Source organism: Cercospora kikuchii, assembly GCF_019650295.1.
Source record: "Cercospora kikuchii DNA, contig_00008, whole genome shotgun sequence".
Classification (NCBI taxonomy): domain Eukaryota; kingdom Fungi; phylum Ascomycota; class Dothideomycetes; order Mycosphaerellales; family Mycosphaerellaceae; genus Cercospora; species Cercospora kikuchii.
The window spans coordinates 1783124-1802434 of NW_025408589.1; the positions used below are offsets into that span (position 1 = coordinate 1783124).

Sequence of the window (19311 nt, forward strand, 5' to 3'; positions counted from 1 at the left end):
ATTGACTTACCCCGCGCCAAGCAAGCATTGATCAGGTGAAGTCGAGGATTCGACACGCGAACTCTGGTGACACGACGTAAACAAAGTATCAATTCGCTTCACAATGACGAATTGGCTTCCCAAAGTACGCGTCGCTGGTAAGTCAAGACTCACAACCACTAAATCCAACACAATCCAATGCCATAAACCACGATTCAACGTGCTAACACCCTTCCGCAGCCTGCAACGTCTCCCCCATCTTCCTCAACACCCTCAAAACCGTCCAAAAAACCATAACCCTCATCCAAGAAGCCGCACGCAACAAAGCCGACCTCGTCGTCTTCCCCGAAACCCACATCCCGGCATTTCCCCTCTGGTCCGCCGTCTCAGCCCCCATCGACAACCACCACTTCTTCCAACGCCTCTCTTCCCAATCCCTCCTCATCAATTCCAAAGAAATCCACCTCCTCCGGCAAACCTGCGCCACCTCAAAAATCTTCGCGCAAATAGGTTTCAATGAACGATCAGAAGCGAGTCTAGGTTGTTTATGGAATTCTTCGATTTTGATTGCTGATACGGGAGAAATTTTGAATCATCATCGGAAATTGTGTCCGACGTGGTTTGAGAAGTTGACGTGGGCGCCGGGGGATGGGAAGGGGTTGAGGGTTGTGGAGAGTGAGAGGATTGGGAGGGTAGGAGGGCTGATTTGTGGGGAGAATACGAATCCGTTGGCGAGGTGGGCGTTGATGGCGCAGGGGGAGCAGTTGCATATTAGTACTTGGCCGGCTGTGTGGCCGAGTAGGAGGCCGAAAGCAAAGTCTGCTGCTGCTGATTTGGAGGCTGGAGATGAGGGCGTGGTGGGGAAGCAGTATGATAATGTGGCGGCTAATCGGACTCGGACGGCAGCACATTGTTTTGAGGCGAAGTGTTTTGGGGTTTTGTGTAGTGGCTTTATGGATCGGGAGATGAGGGATGAGATTGTGAAGTTTACGCCTTCGGCGGCGGAGACTTTGGACTCTTTGACGCAGGGTGCGAGTTTGTTTTTGGATCCTACTGGAGCGCAGGTGGGAGAGCAGGTGCAAGGAGAGGAAGGGATCGCTTATGCGGATCTGGATCTGACTGAGTGTGTTGAACCGAAGCAGTTTCATGATGTGGTGGGCGGGTATCAGAGGTTTGATGTCTTTGATTTGAAGGTGAATAGGAAGAGACTGGGTGCTCAGAATGCTTTTGACGGAGAGAGGCGTACGGAGGCACAACCGCAGTGGAGCTTCACTTCGTTGCCGAGGAGAGAAGAGGATGCAAGTACTGGAACGGACGCGGGTCTGGCCAGACTCAAGGCCGAGCTGGACGGAATGAAAGATGATGCCTTACAATCTGCAACGAAAGCAGCAAGATAGAATGGGTCGCTGTATCAACACTGGACATGCTATTGTACAATTCCTTAGCCAGATCCCGCAGGTCGAGCACTGCTCATACTGATGACTTGTCCTCCACCACTAGCCAGCTGAGGATGTTTCCTCCATCCAGGGACATCCGCGCTCGCCCTCTGTTTAACCACACTCCAAGGCGGGGGGAAACCTGCAGCAACCACATTCCCCGTCTTCATACCCAGCATCACAAGCTTGAGCTGCGCGTGCACAACGTTCCCGACAACGAACCCTTGACTGATCAGTGATGACAATTTAGACTCCACTGAGGTCGTCGAGACAGATGTGTCATCTTCTTCATCGTCTCCAACCCCATCAGCACCATCGAAATCCGGATCCACATATGTTCCTGCTTGCGAGTTCAACGATAGCTTTTCCGCGAGTGTGAAGGCTTGCGTGAGTTTTGTGATGTCGACGAGAGTATTGCCCGCGTGTTCTGGCCGACCCTTGGCTCCGCATATGCGCCAAGTTCGAATGATCAGAGCACGCCAGACATGCACTTCACACCTATTGCGCAGCTGCAGAAGCACACGGAAGTGAAGTAGCCAATCTGCTGAAGGCGAGTCATAATCCAAATGCTTTCGGAACGAAGCGAGATTGCCTGTGCGCATCGCCTGCATGATCGGTCCAAAATGTTGCTGAAAGTGTAGTGCCTCGGGTCGTTGAAGTAGAGCCTGAGATGGAAAGCGGCCGAGAATGAGGTTGCATGTAGTGAGAAAGACCAGAATGTACCTTCGTTGCCTGACGCATGACGGGTCTGCTGGACTGAGATCGTAGGCACGTTGTAAAGCTTCTTGTGCTCGGTAGAAGTGATTCGTCTGGAACAGAAATCGTCCGAGGTAATACAGGTACGTGACTTGCTCGCTGCGCGGGTATGCTGAGAGAGGAGGTGACTGGTTTCCAATGTTGATGAAAATCATGGTCGCATTGCGTGTCTTTCGGCATTGGAACAAGATCTTGAGACAAATGTTCGCGATCTTGTAAATTCCCCTCTTCTTGCCAGTGGGTCGTCCGTCCTTGCCAAGGCCAGATGTACGGTCATTGAGGCAGGTCGTGAACGCCTTCCGTAGAGTATCCGCAGCTCGCTCGGGGAGCGTATCTCTAGGACCACCATCTCCATCGTCATTCGCGTTCGTGTCGGATTTGAGATGAGCGATCAGCTCTGGTTGCTTGTCGAGTCCAATCGCGAGGCGACAAACCAATTTGGCGCAATTCACAACCGGTAACAGCATCAAGTGGCCATAAGCTGGATGCACCAGGGCGCTCTGTGCTTTCTCTTGCAGCGCTATCAGAGCATTGTAGGTCTCCAGGTATCCGTTGCGCTCAAGGTCAACGTCCCGAAGGTAAGTGAGGTAAGTGGTGACAAAAGATATGAAAGGAGTCCACGTTCCGTTGCCGCCAAAACCATCTCGAGCAGCTACTAGTGACTGAGTACACTTCTGCTCGAGCGAATCTTCATCGCCGCTGGGAAAGGCTCTTCGCAGCTCCTCGATCATCTTTCTGTGGTCATCTGGAAACGGTGGCTCGAAGGTCAGAATGCTTGTGAGTTGTGCTTCGTTTTGTGCTTGCACGTAGCCGTTGATAGCTGTCAAGCACTGGCCCAGCATTGGGGTCATCGCCACCTGAGGTGCCATAGTAGGCTGCGCACTCTTGAAGTTGCTGTTCGACGCGCCTAGCTCACGACCGGCGTTTGGCTCTGTGGTGTTCGCGATGTTTGGTTGCGCGAAGTACTGCAGTAATGCGCCAGACAGCCACTGCTGTACCTCGATCAGTACATCTGGAAGACCACTGCCGAATTTATCGTGGAATCGATGGTTGGCGGTTCTCAGCAGCAATGCGATGTCCTGAGCCTCAAGTTCGTAGTTGAAGGAGGCGCGAGCCAGCGGTGGTGCAGTGATTTCCAGATAGTTACTCAGCCATTGCCCGGTGAATACCGTCGTCGGGACCTCGTCGCGCCAAAGCTTGTACTTCGCTGCCCCAGCAACCTTAGGGACCAATTTCTTGCGCTGTACAAAAGTGAGTGACTGTCTGTTCCAGAAGAGAAGTGGAGGATGAAAGTCGAGGGCGACATACCGGAAGTGGCTCCGTTCCACTCTGATTGGGTCGCTCTGACGAGGCCTCACCCCAGGCCATTCTCGAAGCACCTCAGCGTAGTAACAGCAGTGATGTTACAAGAGAGCAATCGCCGACGAGGACGGTGCAAACGCGACAGGTGCCACGCCCAATGCAGAGAAACATCCTTTGTCTATTGTCTCATTGTTGAGCCACGACCATGCTCTTCCCGGAATTATGCAGCAGCGCGACAACAATAAGGAAGCGATGCGGATCACTGTTCGACGATACATTTGTGATAACTTATTGGTTGCTCTTTTCCGTAAATATTCTACATAGAGGAAACCCCATCCGCACAAAGTTGGGTATTCTCAAAGAACAGAAAATAAGACACAGCAATCTTGCCCGTACCGTAGAAAGCAGAAAGACACATCAAACAACCTGACCGATTCCCTTCCTCCACTATCTTTTGACTCGTCTTCGACCGAGCATATAATGAAAGTGTGACCGAGTTGCGCAACGCTCAGCGGTGCAAAAGGAGAACTTTTGCGTCTTGAATGTGGAAGAGGCTGAGCTCGAACGCCATCGGTGGTCGTCCTCACGACAGGGTGGGATCGTCGGTGGACGTTTGTTTGATGAAACATCTCTGAGATCCTCGGACGCAGGAATGCAGCAAACTGTTGCCGCGGTAATATATGACAAAGCAATCGTGGACAGCAGGACGTTATTCATCAATGCAAGAAGGATCCAAAATTGATCGCTCTAAGTAGTGCTGACTGGAGACTACATCGCCTGGCCAGGAACCGGCTTCCTTATTGGCACTTGGGAGCCGGTCGGTGGAGAAGTAGGACCATTCGATCCATTCGATCGCGCTGTCATTGGTCTCTGCTCAGTTGGAGATGGCGAGCGAGCAGATGATGGCGTTAGCGGACGGGGTTGCATGGCACCGGGAGGGCCCATTGGGCCACGCTGCTGACCATTTGGGGTGCCTGGGCGCCAGCCTCCTGGCGGTGGTGGACCTTGTGGTCGTGGCTTCACGGGGAGTTTGGACAGACATGTGCGTGGGGCCACACCTTGCTTGCTGCGATCCATCGTGATACAGAGCGCCTGAGATCATGTCAGTATGGAAGTGGTACTCAAACCGAGGAACGAGCGGAACTTACCCATCCATCGTCATATTCGTGCAGTAGGCGGACCAGAGCACCAGAGATGAGCTCAAGCTCATCGTCCATGCTAGGCTTGAAATCGAGTTGCACACGATGCACATTGTTTGGCTGTCCTGGTGGTGGTGGACCTCTGGCACCTCCTGGCGGGCCGGCGTGAGCTGATCTAGGCGTTGACGGTTCGCTGTCGCGGTGGCCGTGGGCAGCAATGACACCCGCAGCAGCTACAGCACCTGTGGCGGCAGCTGCTCCATTACCGGACTCGTTGGAGCGTCGTTGTTCGTCGAAGGGATTGGCTGGAGGGCTGTCTGCACGTGCTTGCTTTTCGGACATCACAGTGGCGTCGGCGAATGGATCTGAGCCGTTGTTCGATGGAGTTCGTTCCCATGACGAGTTGCGCTTTTCGTTAGTGTTGGCAGGTCCATTGTTCTTGTTGTCGCCAAGCATGGGCAAGAATTGAGTGACAGGACGAAGGCTTAGACGTGGTGCAGTGGAGGCAGTACGGGTCGAATGTTCGGTGCTGGTGGAGCTGCGCTTGTTGGCTGCAGCAGCTGCCATGCCGGCAGATGCGCCACCAGCAGCCATGCCGGCGCCTGGAGCAAATGCGACAGGGTTCATACCACCAGACATGCCACCAGAAAGGCCACCGTTCGCCTCAGCCCTTCGTGCCCCCACATCAGCGAAGCTACCATGTTTCTCATTCATGGCATCAGGTTTGGCAGGCTTCTTCCTTCTCCAGCAGAAGTAAACAAGGCCGGCAGCGCAGGCAATGATGGCGATGATGCCGAATGCGAGACCGGCTTTGGCGCCCCCTGTCATTCCTTCACTCGAGGAGTCGGCCGTCGCTGGAGCAGAGGTAGCAGCACTAGTAGCCTGGATAGGCGTACCACCAACATACCTGCCACCGGTAGATGTTGCAGTCGCGAAGGTAGTCTGCTGCTTGCTGCTAATTGGGACGATGGTCGAGGTGGGAGCGGAATCATCATCGTCATCGTCATTGGCCTTCGTTCTGGTGGCACTCGCCGTCGATGCAGGTCCGGTATAGAAGTTGGGCCCGCCGCCCACAGCATCTGTCGTCCTCGCAGGGACGGTCGCCTCCGGATCGTACTCGCCAGTCAAGGTAGAGTAGACGGCTGGACCATCGAAGGTCTGTGGCAGCGTCACGTACACAACCGACGCTCCGCCGCTGTCCGAACCCTGCTCGTCGTCGAACCCATCAGGCACGTGCATTCTGATCCTATCATCGTGGAGGTCGCGCTTGCGGATCATCAGTTGCTCGCGCGCAGCTTCGCCGCGAAAGACGCGCCCGTGGGCGTGTCGCTGGTGAAGGCCCATGGTGGATGTTCGCGCGAGGGCGAGTCGCCGCGTTGGTCAAGAAAAATGGTCCAGAAAGCGAGAAGGCAAGTGATGTTCGGCAGGTGTGGTGGAATGCGAGAGGCTGTCTAGAAAGACCTCTCGCAGCGCAAGGAATGTATACAATCGCAAGGGCCGGGAAAAGGGTCGTCGTCAGTCAATGGCGACGCCTGTGAAAGAGTGACTGCGGTGTACAGGTCGCCAAACGAAGGGCGACGACGCTGTGACGCCGCTGGCGGAGAAGGAATGTGAGGCCCCGGGGAGGGAGGTGGTCGACGGCGAGGTGAAGATGCGAGTCGCGCAGCGAGCAGCAGCTTTGGGGCGAGGAGGAGGAGGCCGTGGTGCAGCCCAGGAATCCATCCCATTGCAATCTCGCTAAAGGCAATTTAGCGCACCCGCTTTGACCCAAACAGGACACTCTGCCACCGAATCACTCGCCGCGCGCGCGTCGACGCCGCGTTTTGGCTTTGCCCGCTCGCCCACTGATCGCGACGTCGAGAAGATTGATCATGACGATCCGCCAGCGCGGCCACGAGGTGCGCAGCATGACACTGGCCGCGGTGCGACTGCTCGCTGCACATCGCAACAGCGTGCACCTCGCATCACCAGCGCGTGCCCAGGACTTGGTGGTGTGCTCAATCTCGGCGACGCTCGTGGTCCAGTTGGAGCTGGCGTGCGGCCGTTTCGAGAGCCTCGTCAGCGCAGGGGCAGCTCTTCTCGCACCCACCAACGTCCGCCTGCCATTGGCTCGCACCCGGCCTGGTCTTGGACCATCTTCACTCCAGCGCAGCCCCGCGGTCGGCCGTTGCCATACCAATATCGCCGACCAGCCAACTCCATCAACAGCGATCTGCGCAGGCTACACGCCTGTTGACGATATTGATCTTCAGCGTGGCAGTCGCAATGGTCGAGGCCATGGGCATGACCATCACCCGCTGGACCAATGCACAGCACGATGCACGACATGAGTCCTCGCATGTTCTATTTCTGGTCACGAGAAAGTTGTCCAGGTACCAGCTTGTGCTTGTGCTGATCAAATCCGGACACAGTCTTGACTACAGCTTGAGACCAGCCCTGCAGAATACAAGTATCAATGCGGTGCTCGGCCACCGCTTCTCCCCACCCTGAAGATGCTCGCTACGCATTGAATTTATCGGGAGGCACACATGGTCGACTGCAGCCGTGTTTCACGTCTGGAAACCCGCGAGCTCGCGTGTCTCAATGCTCGACAATCAGATTCGAACATGTCGCATCGGCATCACGAGCGCACGACATCTGTATTCCAGCGCAAACGACGGTCGACCTCCACCAGAGACGCTGTTCGCAGCCTGGAGCGTTCAGCGCATCGCTCGTTGCGTCGGCTTGACATGCGAGGCATAAATCACGCCAAGCATTGATAGGATACACACACTCTATGAGCTTTCGGCACAGCGATCAAGACATCAGTAGAAGAAGCATGAACAACTGATAGGTTACAAGTTAGGTCATCTGCACGTCGACAGCAATCACTAGTTTGCTGCACTGCATCGAGCTCGTTTGGCAAGATGCCGAGGGAATTATGATAGCGGCGCTGATCTTTCACAGCTCGAGGAGTACTAATAATGAAGCCTACGCAGGTGCACTGCATCGAAACCGTGTCCCAGGACACATCACTAAGCACGGCCACTGCTATCAATCATGCGCGCATGCAGCTTGATTCTTGGTGGATTGGCCACGGCTCCATCGTTGGTAGCCGGAGCGGCCTGCACTTCTCACACAATCAAAGTGATTGCAAGAGCGAGCAATCGCGTCATATTCGCGCCCACGACTGATCTCAACTCGCCCTCAGGCGTGCTCTCCTTTCTTGGATCAGGTGCGGGCTTGCTCGGTCAATTGACTGGATTCATCCCCGTTTCTGGCACGTATGACATCGCTGCAAAGTTCTGTCAACCTCAACAGAATCCACAGGCCCCAGCAGGTCGTGCTACGGAAATTCAGCTACTGCTTCATGGCGTGCCATACAACTCGGTTAGTTTCTGCTCCTGTGAGAGGAGGCGTCCGCTAATATAACCTAGAGCTACTGGTTCGGCCTACCTGGAAACCCCGACGGCACTGCTGAATATGATTGGGTCGAGTACGATTGTCTGCCTATGAGGTGTAGTTATGGAAGCTGACCTGGAACAGATATGCCACCGGCCTTGGCTACCCAGTCCTCGCGATCGACAATCTTGGTGCTGGAGACTCACAGAAGGCCAATCCGCTGACCGAAGTCCAGCAGCCACTGCAAACTGCGATAGTCCATCGCCTTGTGCAGCAGCTACGCGCAGGACAGCTAAGCTTCGCGCCCAAAGCCTCGAAAGTCATCTTCGTCGGACATTCTCTGGCTTCGGTTATTGGCAATGCCATTGCAACGAAGTTTCCAACGGACCTTGATGCCTTGATACTGACGGGATGGAGCTACAATCTCGTCCAGGCAGGAGTCGGCCTCCTCCTAACTCTGGTCACGCCAGCACAACTCCAGAATCCTGCAAGGTTTGGCTCTTTTCCTCCAGGCTATCTGGCTTTCGGATCTCGTCAAGGGAAGCGCGACGCCTACTATGCAGAAGATGGCACATTTAGCTCAGCGCTCGAGCAATGGGACTTTGAGCATCAGGACACGATCACCTTGGGCCAGATAGTATCAGCTTTCTCCGGACTGCAGCGGGCAGACGGGTTCCGAGGCGACGTCCTCGCTCTTACCGGACAGGAAGACGCATTCTTCTGCGGCCCAACTGGATCGCGTGCGCTTGGGCCTCAGACCTGTGGTAAAGGCGACAACAGTATACCCGCGAGAAGCAAGTCATTCTTCCCAAACGCCAACTTCGAATATTACCTCGCGCCCAATACGAGCCATGCTACGACGCTACACTATAGTACACCTGGAAGTATCAGGGCCGCACATGACTTCCTAGCGAGAAAGGGATACTGATTTCGCGAGTTGGTTTCTGCAAGAACAACAGTGGCGGTGCACTCTTCTCAGCGAAAAATGACAGCACATTGCAGTCGGTTAGATCAGCGAATGAGTTCGCCATGTCCGACTTACTAAGACCTGCATTTCGTTGTCGATGGGAGCATTGTGGCACATTGGAGCTCCAATGTTCGCCTGCGCCTCGGAATTGCAGCGGTGATAGGTGACCTCCATCTTCACCTCCCACGACAGACCGTGCCAAGTCATTGCATGTACTACGTACCATGAATTGGTTCGGTCTCGCATACGGCGCGCTCGAGATACATCGGAGTACCTTATCCGACAGAGCTAGCTCCTGCGACAGCATTCCACTGCGTCGCTGCGGGGTAAGAGGGTCTGATCAGCAGAATAGAGGGGGTGAGGGGTTTCGTGCGAATGGATGAAGAGGCATTGAAAAATGTTGCAAAGGCAGCATGGATCTCTGTTACACCATCAAGGTACTCTAAAACAACTTATACTATAACTTTCAAAGCACAAACTATGTCTAGCGACCCGAAGCCGAAGCAAGCGACCCCGATCGGGTTACCGAAAGGCTCCACATCATGTGAAGTGTCGATCATCAATTGCACGTGCGACCTTGTAGTTCCGCCTGCGACGTTGATCGAACCTCACATCGACGGCCACGAATGGCTGAATTTACCAACTTATGCTTTTCTCATCACTCATCCCTCTGGTGCTCAGCTCCTCTTCGATCTGGGCTGTAGAGCCGACTGGGAGAATCGTAAGCAAGAAAGCCCTATACTCCAACCCAATATACTGAGACATCTGCTGACATTCGACTTATCGCTCTTCAATAGTCGTCCCCGCCGTCAGCCAAGTCGTCGCCCAACGTGTTCCAGGTCTCCGCGTCACAAAAGAAGTCCCCGACATCCTAACCTCAGGAGGCGTCCAAGTCTCCTCTCTCAAAGCCCTAATCCTCAGCCATTGGCATTTCGACCATTCAGGAAATATCTCTCGCCTCCATCCCTCAACAGATCTCATCGTCGGACCAGGTTTCACTGCAGCTTTTTTGCCTGGATTCCCGCAGAGTACTTCAGTCTTTTATGAAGAAGATTTCAAGGATAGAAATGTTGTGGAACCGCCTTTTAGTGATGAGTTCATGATTGGAAAATATCAAGCTCATGATTATTTTGGTGATGGGTCGGTTTATATTCTCAATGTTCCGGGGCATACGACGGGACATATTTCGGCTTTGGTGAGGACGACGGAGGATACTGCCATTTTCATGGGCGGCGATGTTTGCCATTTTACTGGTAAGCCCCTCATATTCCTATCCCAACTCATACAAAGTGTGCTTCAAGCAGCCCGACTGACGGAATACCTCCAAGGCGTAATCCGCCCCACGGAATTCCTCCCCATGCCCGACCCCCTCCCCACCACCACAGTCCTCGACGCCCGCCTCCCCACACCCTGCCCCTGTCTCACCTTCACCGCTTGCCATCCCGATCAAGCGAATTCTCGCACCTCCCCATTCTACAAATGCTCCACAGACAAAACTCAAAGCTGGTACGATGATCCCAAAACCGCGATGGAATCGATTCAGAAACTCTGGGAAATCGACGCAGATCCAAATATTTTGGTCATCATCGCTCACGATGCTGCGCCTTTGGATGTTTTACCTTTCTTCCCTGAGGGTGGGACAATCAATGATTGGAAGGACAAAGGTTACAAGGAGAAAATGCATTGGCATTTCGTTAATGAGTTGCCCGTGGATGGGAAGGCGGGAAGGGAGACGATGGTGGATGGGTTGTATAAGATGGATGGAGAGGGTGGTGTGAAGAGGGTGAAGAATTTGAAGGGAGAGGTTGATTGATGTGATGGCATGAAGAGATTGTTATCAGCTTAGCTTCGCAGGACTGCATGTCGTCAGTCAGCTTTTACTTAGTCAAGTCGAACATGTTTCTCGTGTTTTCATTCGGTCGGCGCCACCTTTGTGCGATATGCCGCGATGATGCGGCGTGAAGTTTGCGTTGATGTATTTCCAGCCGCGTGGAGGAAACCAGGGCCTTCCTGGTCAGAGTTCGCCAGCCCTAGCAAGAACAACGTGCGTTGTGGCCGGGGTTTTTGATTAAGGCCTTGAAGCTTGTCGGCAATGAGACAACATTCGAAAGGCTATCATGCTGGCGATGATGAGGGCAGAGTTCGCGATTCCCAGAATAGTCGAGGCACCGTGCGTTCCAGACCTCTTCTCTCGTAAATCTTGTTCACGAACAACAACACGACCTTGATCGATCTACATCTTCCAGATGTCGCGAGTTCCGAAAGGGAGGTTCAGTAATCGTTCCGCACACCATCCTCACTAGTGATTATCATCCCGCAGCCAGACCAAGAGGAAGTGCTCGGACAATATAAGCAACAACCCTAAGGCTCGAGCTCCAGAACGTGTCCAATCTTCAAGCCATCTGAAACGCATCGGGACCTAAAGATAAGCCACACACGGTGCATGGTAAGTCGGCGAGGACCGTATATCCTCGTTCAGAGGAATTGCTAAATGCCGACCAAGATTTGTGCTGCCGGCTCTGCATAGAACGGGCCTCAACCCCAGCTCTGTCAGCCACGCTATCGATCGCCGCCATTCCTCTCCCGTCAGACACCACCTGTGCCACCTTGCTTGGAATATAAGACATCCATGGTTGGAGAGTGCGCGGCCGCGTGTTGGAGTCGCATTTTCGGAGAAGCAGTTCCGTGAGCGAGCTTCTTTTGTTCTTCTTTTGAGTTGCTCCCGTCCAGAAAAGGAAGCCAGCCAGCCAGACAAACTCGGAGCATATTGCAAGAATCAGCAAAGCAAAGCAAAGATGCGGACATCCATGGCAACAATATTCTGGGCGATGCTCTGCCTCTTTCAGCTCGCCGTTTTTGCGTTGCCTCCGAGCGAGATCTTCGTAAGTAGTCCTCTCCGATCTCACCGCTAGCTTTCACATAGTACACCGACTCACGGACGCGCGCTACAGAAAAGACAACTGTTCGAGGGCAACTGCTATGATATAACATGCATCGAGAACAGCGTCATCGATTCATGCGCACAGTACAATTGCGGAACTTGCGGGTCGCCATGGCCCAACGGGGTGTCATACGCCGGAAAGTGTGGACCACGCCTACCAACCTACGGGTACAATTAGCACGGCGAACGCTGGACTGCGCGACTGTCGTGGAGTGGAGGAAGGGAGCTGGCAGGCTATCAAGTGCCACGCGGATGGTCGAAGGGAAGGAGGATGGATTTCCGCATGTCGCTGGGCAAACGCTGTGTTTTTGAGCATCAAAGCAACTGTACTAGGAGAAGGGATACTCACATATTAAAGCAGATTTGTTACGCAGTGGCTCGAAGCAGGAGCTGAGAAGCATAATTGAAGATCCTGTCTGGTGTGTAGAATCACACATACTCATTCCATGATCTCTATCACCGAGTTCGACGTGGAAACCTACATGGGCGAGTTGCGATTGTGACGGAGTCGGCCGTGCTCTTGGTTAGCTCGAGATTACTTTTCGCAGAAGCTGTTCTCCACTTGTTGGGCTGAGCATTGCTAAAACGTGTTGCATTGTCGTCGTGAGAGAAGGTTCCTAATGCTGTTCCGGATGCTGCTCTTCAGGAATCGTGCAGGATGAGAATGGAATTGTGGCACTTCGGGCAACAACGATTGAGAAGAGTCCAGCATTGTCGACTGCCCAACACATCGGTGCGAGGCAGCTGTCAAAATCCGCATCGCCCGACCACTCATAAGAGCACTTGCCATATTCGGTGGCTCCTGGCGTGGTGGTGGTCTCGCTACCGCAGCTGGGATTGCTTGATCCAGAAACAGGTGGCGGCTTCACGTTCCTGACAGCTTCCGTGGCGTGGTACGGCAACAGGCGGGCATTGTGTCTATTCCCGCACCTGCAAACAAGTTATTGTCCCGCCGATCAGACCAAAGCCTGTCGAAAGTGTGTCGCGTGACAGTGATGTTTCGATGCAAGGGCGTCAGGCCTTCAGTCGGGTGAGCTGGACCCAGCTTTGCGTGCCTGATACTCGACGGCGCCGTGATGGTGGGAACGAAAGAGTTGGATGCTTGGGCAGCGAACAACCAGAGACGCGGCACCGGGATTGATCTTGCTCGGCAAGTGCACCGCAGCCGATATGCACGACATATGAGACTGAGTTCAACATCGGGGACCCTTTGGCATGCCCGAGTGCGTTGAGCTGTGACTTGAAGGTGAAGACTGTGTCGCACCCATATGTAGATCTGGTCGCCCAAGGCAGCGGAATTGTTGCTGGCAGATGCACTGGAGCCTGAACAGCACTCGACCGAGGTCAGAGCTCGCCCTTGCCTCCTCCGCTGCTGCCAGATCTGGTGGTGGCTGCCTCTGCGAAATCACGACTGCCACGCCGAGCAGATCAGCTGTGCAGGGCAGGTGCGCGCCGGCGTTGGAGGACCAGATCGCGGTATCAGACAGAATGGCGGGCTTGGGGGTGTTGACGGCCATAGCACAGCGATAGCAGAGCGCAGTGTGCGCATCACGTCAATGGCTGAGCGAGGCGGGGCACACGATTGGCTGCGTGAGTCGGCGGAAGAGTGGTCCGTCATGGTCGCAGCACAGCGATCCCTGCGTCGAGGTGACAATGGCGGAGAGCTAGGCGAGCGACACTCGTGCTCGCACCGTGCCCGGGAAATGCCTCCAGACGCAGCTGCCAGATGCCTCGTGCGGTGCATTCGCGTCTTTTGCTGTCGCCCACTCGCGTTGACGGCAGTGACATGACCTGTGCGAACAGTACAGCATCGTGGTGTGATGAGAGCTGGACGCGTCGCAGCCAGAACTGATGATGATGACGCCCGACAATCAAACCTACAACCACTGACTCGACCGTGCATGAGCATCTCGACGCTGCGGAGGAGCGAGGCGCGCTGACGTAGCCAAGCTGGAGAGCCTCTACAGAAGGACTCGAGAGAGTCTCGAGCACCGCAAAAGTCAATGGCTTCACAATATCATGGACAGAGGCACGCTCGCGAGAAAGCGCCAGAAGGACACCGCCCAGCTCGGCCGGCCACCGGTGCGACTCCGACAGCACATTAGGACGCAGAGCGACTCTACCACACCACGCGCCGAATCCCCCAAGTCTCCTATCTCGGCAAGAATCCGGAGGAATGAAGACGGCTTCTTCGAGGGCGCGCACAAGCGCAGCGACACCGTGCCGACGCTGGGCAAGTCGAGCGTCTACGACGACGAGAACTCCCAGCATTTCACGGTAGTGAACGTGGGCGCTGGCGGCGTGCTGTATCTCAAGCCTAGTCGCGCAGCACACCCCAACCCGAACTATGCTCCAGCAACACCGCCGGCGACGGCGGATAGCGGGGATTCATTTTACGTCTATGCAGACCAAGGCGAACAGCCCCTGCTACGCGCCGATCATGGCTCACTCCACTCTTCCGTCTACTCTGGCATCCGGACTCCTCGTTTGTCGCGCTCGCGAACCACTGCCCACCTCGAAACGCGATCCTCAATACCGCCCATCACCTTGCAAGGCTTACAGGAGCGACGGATGACCCGATCTGCCTCTTGCTCGACCGTGAATGGAAGAGAACCCAGGCTGGATGCGCACGAGTTTCAGCTTCCCACGAAAAAGAACGAAAGACCGAGGCGGCGGCGTCGAAGTTCTGCGGACACAGACCGAGGCGAACTGGGCGTCCGCATACCGCATTATCGTCTCGGGACGCCACGATTCAGCAATGGGGGAAGGGCGACCTTGCATAGCTCTATTTACACCACGTCAACAATTCCGTCCTCGGTGCTCTCTCAAGCAGAGTATGAGAAGATTTTCCCGATTCCGCCGGGACGAGGTCTTAGCTTGATCGCAACTCAATCAAATGGCCAGCTCTATGTCCATCCTTCCAATGCATTCTCAGGAAGCATCGCTGGGACACCCTACGGCTCCCACAGGCCTTCGACAGTGGGCTTGATTACGCCTTCTTCATTCGACAAAATCGAATCGAATCTGGACAATCCGGCTTTTGTTCATTACCATCCTACAACGGGACGCATTGTTGCTGCAACTCCAGCACGTCTGATTGCTCAAATCACTTCGCCCGACTTCCTGGACTATGAGCTTCTGGCGGACTTTTTCTTGACATTTCGCTGTTTCATGCAATCAGAAGAGCTGCTGGACTACTTGTTCGCGAGATTGAGATGGGCCTTGACCAGCGGCAACGATGGTGGTCGCATTGCGAGAGTGAGGACTTTTGTAGCTCTGCGTCACTGGATCCTAAACTACTTTGCCGATGACTTCCTGGACGATGCCCCGTTCAGACAAAACTTCTGTGACTATGTCAACGAGCTCACTGCGGTCCTTCGACAGCGTCCCGATCGTGGCGGCGGTGACATGAACATCGTCTCGGAGTTGAAGAAGTGCTGGCGACGAACGTGTGCCTTGTACTGGTCTTCGACTGACGCGCTAGAGACGTCTACAGACGCAGATATCTATCCCGGTGGCCTTCGCCTGCAAAACGGGACCCCAGCTGCGGCTTCCGCGCTCAGCCTCCCGCTCTCGATTCGCCCGACCACATATCGCGGCTCGATCTTCGAGATGACCACGATCCAGCTTCCAGACCAGCCGCCACCCCGGCACATGGCGCTGACGAACGGCAACGAGCCTGGTCAACGTTCGACTGTAACAACAAATCGGACAGCCAGCATTCCTGCATCGCCTCAAAGCGCGGAGAGCCTCGAAGTACTTTCGTGTTCGGTACCATTCCTAAGGTACATTCGTCCATCGGCAAGAGCTAGGGAAAAGCCGGAGCCTCGAATTGCAGGCGCTCCTCCTAAATCAAGAAAGGCATCGAGACCGAGGCAGCACAAACGGAGCGGCAGCTTTTCAGATGCGTTACGTGACAAGCGTACGCCGTTAGCTGCTTCGCCCAAGGCGGATAAGATCGAGCTAAAGGATCTTTCCTCCTTCGCAGTGACAGGCGGTCTGGTGCGCGGGCTTTTGCTTCAACCATCCCCTCCCAACGTGGATACTACAGTGCCGGTTACGCCAGGGCCAGAATTGAACGAAGGGCGATTCGCTGGCAGTGATCTGGACAATGATGTGCACAACCACAACCTCGGAGTGAGAAAATTTGTTGTGGAAGTGAAGCGTGCGCTCAGCACTCGTAAAACAAGCAGCAGCAGATCGCCTGCCCGAAGTGCGAGCTCTAAGGGCTCACAAGGCTCACGAGATGGCACTGAGAGGCACAGGCCAGACAAGCGGCGATCGCCTGATTGGCAACAACTGCAGGGAGCAGCGCGGTTGGATGTGCTTGGTCTTGCCATCGAAAAGTCATACCAAGGTGCATGGGACGAGTTCGCACGCACTGATGTTACTCCCATTCAGGAAGTGCCCTCTGCCGAAGTGCCCTCGGGGGAAGTGAAGGCCTCACAGACATCTCGACCACAAACCGCAACCAAGGACAAATCACTACCTACGCAGCCGTCGAGCGGTGAACCATCGAGCGGCCAGGCCAAATCGTTTCAGGTCAGAGACTTCAGTCGTCCAGACACACATGTCACGAATGGAAGCAGATCGATCGTCATCGTGGACGCCACTGGTGCGCCAGAGTTGCCCATGATGTCGGGCGCTCTACCTTCACTCCACAGCATGACTCCGGAGATGGTTCCGGTGCCTCTTTTCCGCAATCGTGCAACTTTGAGAAGGTCTTCGAGCACGCCACACATTCCTCATGGGCCGCCTCGCACGGCATCCGTCGAACCCGGGTACCATTGGCGCTCTTCCGACGCTCGTATGCACGATCTCCTTAGCTCTTCTGACAGATGGAGTGCCGAAGATAGTAGTCGCCAAGGCCATAGTGCTATGTACACCGATTCCGGGCAAGCCCGCAAATCATCAATAGTGACGTCGGGACTGGATTTGCAAGCACTGCCACAGCAGCTACGCAGAGTACCTGGTGGCAACCTGCGTGATGTCAACCATGTTCGGTCTCTGGAGATGGTACAGCCTCGACCAAGATCGGAAGGCTCGCTGGCGACTACCTTCTCCCGCGCGCTTACAGCTTCGAAACGAACAACCGAGGACGGCGGCGTTCCTCTTCCAGATTTGGACGAGCTCAAGAAGAATTCGGTAGTCCTGCTGGCAACGCACTCTTCGCAGCCAGTGCTAAGACCGTCGTTCGAATCGGAGGCTCGAAAGCTGAAGGGAATCCCAGACCTTGAGTTTGAGGGTGCTGGTGGCATAGAAGATGCGCTGCTCAAACTAGAAGGCAAGATCCCCAGCCCATCTATGAGCGGGTTTGCAGGATCTGGTTCCTCGTCTGAAGCTTCAGACGAATCGAGGAAATCCCAACCCGCGACTACGCAACCCACATCAGTGACTGGGCGAGATGACTCAAGGTCGCCTCATCCGGGCCCTCCAGTCCTAAGAGAGCTGCCTGCCAGCGACGTGAAGCCTGTCTATGGTGATATTCCGATGAAGATCTCGCCATCTATTCAAAGCAGTCACCCCAACATGGGTACACCGGTGACCGAGACACAGGGTGCCAGCATCTTCCATGCCTCTGGGACCAATGCTGGTTTCCCGTTCGCGTTCGAAGCAGAGCCACGTGAGGAGCCAGCCAGGCATCTTGCTACGACTGAGTCCAGCCCATCCAATTCAGTTGTGCCAACGACTGCGCGGTTCAGCCGATATCCGATCACTGATCCGTACACATCTGCTTCTACGCCAGACTCCATCGCGTACGTCCACTCACCGCTCAGCATAAACACCAATTCCGCGGGCTTCCGACTCCCGTCTGTCGCTTCTTCTGCAATCCCGAGCTTTCGACCCGGGCCTTGGGAGCATCAGACTTCCTTCTTATTGGATGACAACCGCAGTATCAGTGATATATCGACTGAAATTGCAGACAACGAATATCAGAATGGCACTGTTGTTCATGGACATTTCTTCGATGAGACAAGCAACAGGCGACACTTTTCCTCGCGGCCATTGGAGACAATAGCCGCTACGCCGCCATCTACAATTGCAGAGCCTACCTTTGAGTCCCCTGACAGGAGACAATTGTTGCCTCGAGCTGTGCCTGCGCGACCTGGTCAGACACTGAAGCAGAAGATCAGCAACCCAAAGCTCCAAGAGCTTGCCTCTAATCAACCTTTCCCTCGACGCCCAGGTGACACATTCAACCGTGCTCACACTAGCCCAAGCCCTTCGATGGAAGACAACTCTACCACAGCTCATGAGAACCATATCCCTTTCGTGCTGGCCTACGAGTCTGAAGTTATCGCCGAGCAACTCACGATCATTGAGAAGGATGCACTGGACGAAGTTGACTGGAAAGACCTGATCAGTCTCAATTGGCAGCAAAGTCCGCCTCAGATTCGCAACTGGGTCGACTATCTCAACAAGGAGACGTCCAATGGCATTGACATTGTCATTGCACGCTTCAACCTTGTTGTGAAATGGTGCATCTCAGAGATTGTGCTAACTGAGGCTCCAAGCGAGCGAGCAAGGGCGATCACGAAGTACATCCACATTGCAAGTCATTGCCATCGCCTCCGAAATTACGCGTCGCTGTATCAAATCACACTGGCCCTGCTATCGAACGAGATCAGCCGTCTCACCATGACATGGTCTCTTGTAGCTCTTCGTGAAAAACACATGCTGGAGCAGCTCGAACAGCTCTGTCGTCCTCTGCGGAATTTCCATCACCTTCGCGCAGAGATGGAGACAGCCATGCCGGGTAACGGTATCATTCCATTCATCGGCTTATACACCCATGACTTGATGTTCAACGCACTCAAGTCGGCTCGCATCGACCCACCAGCACTGGGGAAAGAATCACTTGTCAACTTTGAACGATACCAAACTGCAGCCGCGATTGTCAAGAACCTCCTGCGCCTTATTGAAGCTAGTTCGAGATACACTTTCCACCCAGAACCAGAAGCACTCAGCCGATGCCTCTGGATCGCCGCGCTCGAAGACAGCGAGATCCAGGTTCGGAGTATGAATCTGGAGAAAGATTGACTAGCCGACCCAAAGCAACCGGCAAAGGGAAAGGCCCCGGCCACGAAAACTCGCGATCTTCCTGTCCATGCGACACCGGCGACCCCCATCGTAACTACCACCAAGCCAAACGGCTATCGAAGACCCCATGGTGATGACGATGATCTCGACAACCTCAAGAGATACAGCATCCGAGGGGTGTACGGCCCTCATCCTCAGCTCACAACGAGATTCTCGACTCGCGTGGGCCATGTCAGATTTTTGTGATCTGCCTGCTCTATCTTGGCTACACGACACGAAATCTCACGATGACGAAACGATTTAATGACAACGATTTTCGACTTTCTCCGTCTCGTTTCTTGCACTCTGCGATACCCAACCGCGAAAGTA

The 19311-nt window shown here is 54.6% G+C and overlaps 6 protein-coding genes across 6 annotated transcripts; 4 read left to right on the forward strand and 2 right to left on the reverse strand.

Moving 5' to 3' along the window:
• Positions 1 to 103: 103 nt before the first annotated feature.
• On the forward strand, positions 104 to 1376 carry CKM354_001188600 (uncharacterized protein; the record flags this gene model as incomplete). Its single annotated transcript, XM_044807394.1, has 2 exons — positions 104 to 137; positions 220 to 1376. 2 exons carry the CDS (start codon positions 104 to 106, stop codon positions 1374 to 1376), a joined length of 1191 nt encoding a protein of 396 aa, XP_044663329.1.
• A 44-nt stretch (positions 1377 to 1420) lies between these two features.
• CKM354_001188700 (uncharacterized protein) lies at positions 1421 to 3539 on the reverse strand (the record flags this gene model as incomplete). The annotated part of the gene is made up of 2 exons (XM_044807395.1): positions 1421 to 3412; positions 3480 to 3539. The coding sequence occupies 2 exons, from the start codon at positions 3537 to 3539 to the stop codon at positions 1421 to 1423; spliced, it is 2052 nt and encodes a 683-aa protein (XP_044663330.1).
• Positions 3540 to 4241: 702 nt separating this feature from the next.
• Positions 4242 to 5956, reverse strand: CKM354_001188800 (uncharacterized protein; the record flags this gene model as incomplete). The annotated part of the gene is made up of 2 exons (XM_044807396.1): positions 4242 to 4565; positions 4622 to 5956. 2 exons carry the CDS (start codon positions 5954 to 5956, stop codon positions 4242 to 4244), a joined length of 1659 nt encoding a protein of 552 aa, XP_044663331.1.
• A 1695-nt stretch (positions 5957 to 7651) lies between these two features.
• Positions 7652 to 8921, forward strand: CKM354_001188900 (uncharacterized protein; the record flags this gene model as incomplete). The annotated part of the gene is made up of 3 exons (XM_044807397.1): positions 7652 to 7981; positions 8029 to 8087; positions 8138 to 8921. 3 exons carry the CDS (start codon positions 7652 to 7654, stop codon positions 8919 to 8921), a joined length of 1173 nt encoding a protein of 390 aa, XP_044663332.1.
• A 519-nt stretch (positions 8922 to 9440) lies between these two features.
• Positions 9441 to 10773, forward strand: CKM354_001189000 (uncharacterized protein; the record flags this gene model as incomplete). The annotated part of the gene is made up of 3 exons (XM_044807398.1): positions 9441 to 9681; positions 9758 to 10213; positions 10289 to 10773. The coding sequence occupies 3 exons, from the start codon at positions 9441 to 9443 to the stop codon at positions 10771 to 10773; spliced, it is 1182 nt and encodes a 393-aa protein (XP_044663333.1).
• A 3147-nt stretch (positions 10774 to 13920) lies between these two features.
• On the forward strand, positions 13921 to 18942 carry CKM354_001189100 (mitotic regulator LTE1; the record flags this gene model as incomplete). Its single annotated transcript, XM_044807399.1, has 1 exon — positions 13921 to 18942. The coding sequence occupies one exon, from the start codon at positions 13921 to 13923 to the stop codon at positions 18940 to 18942; it is 5022 nt and encodes a 1673-aa protein (XP_044663334.1).
• Between the last annotated feature and the right edge of the window lie 369 nt (positions 18943 to 19311).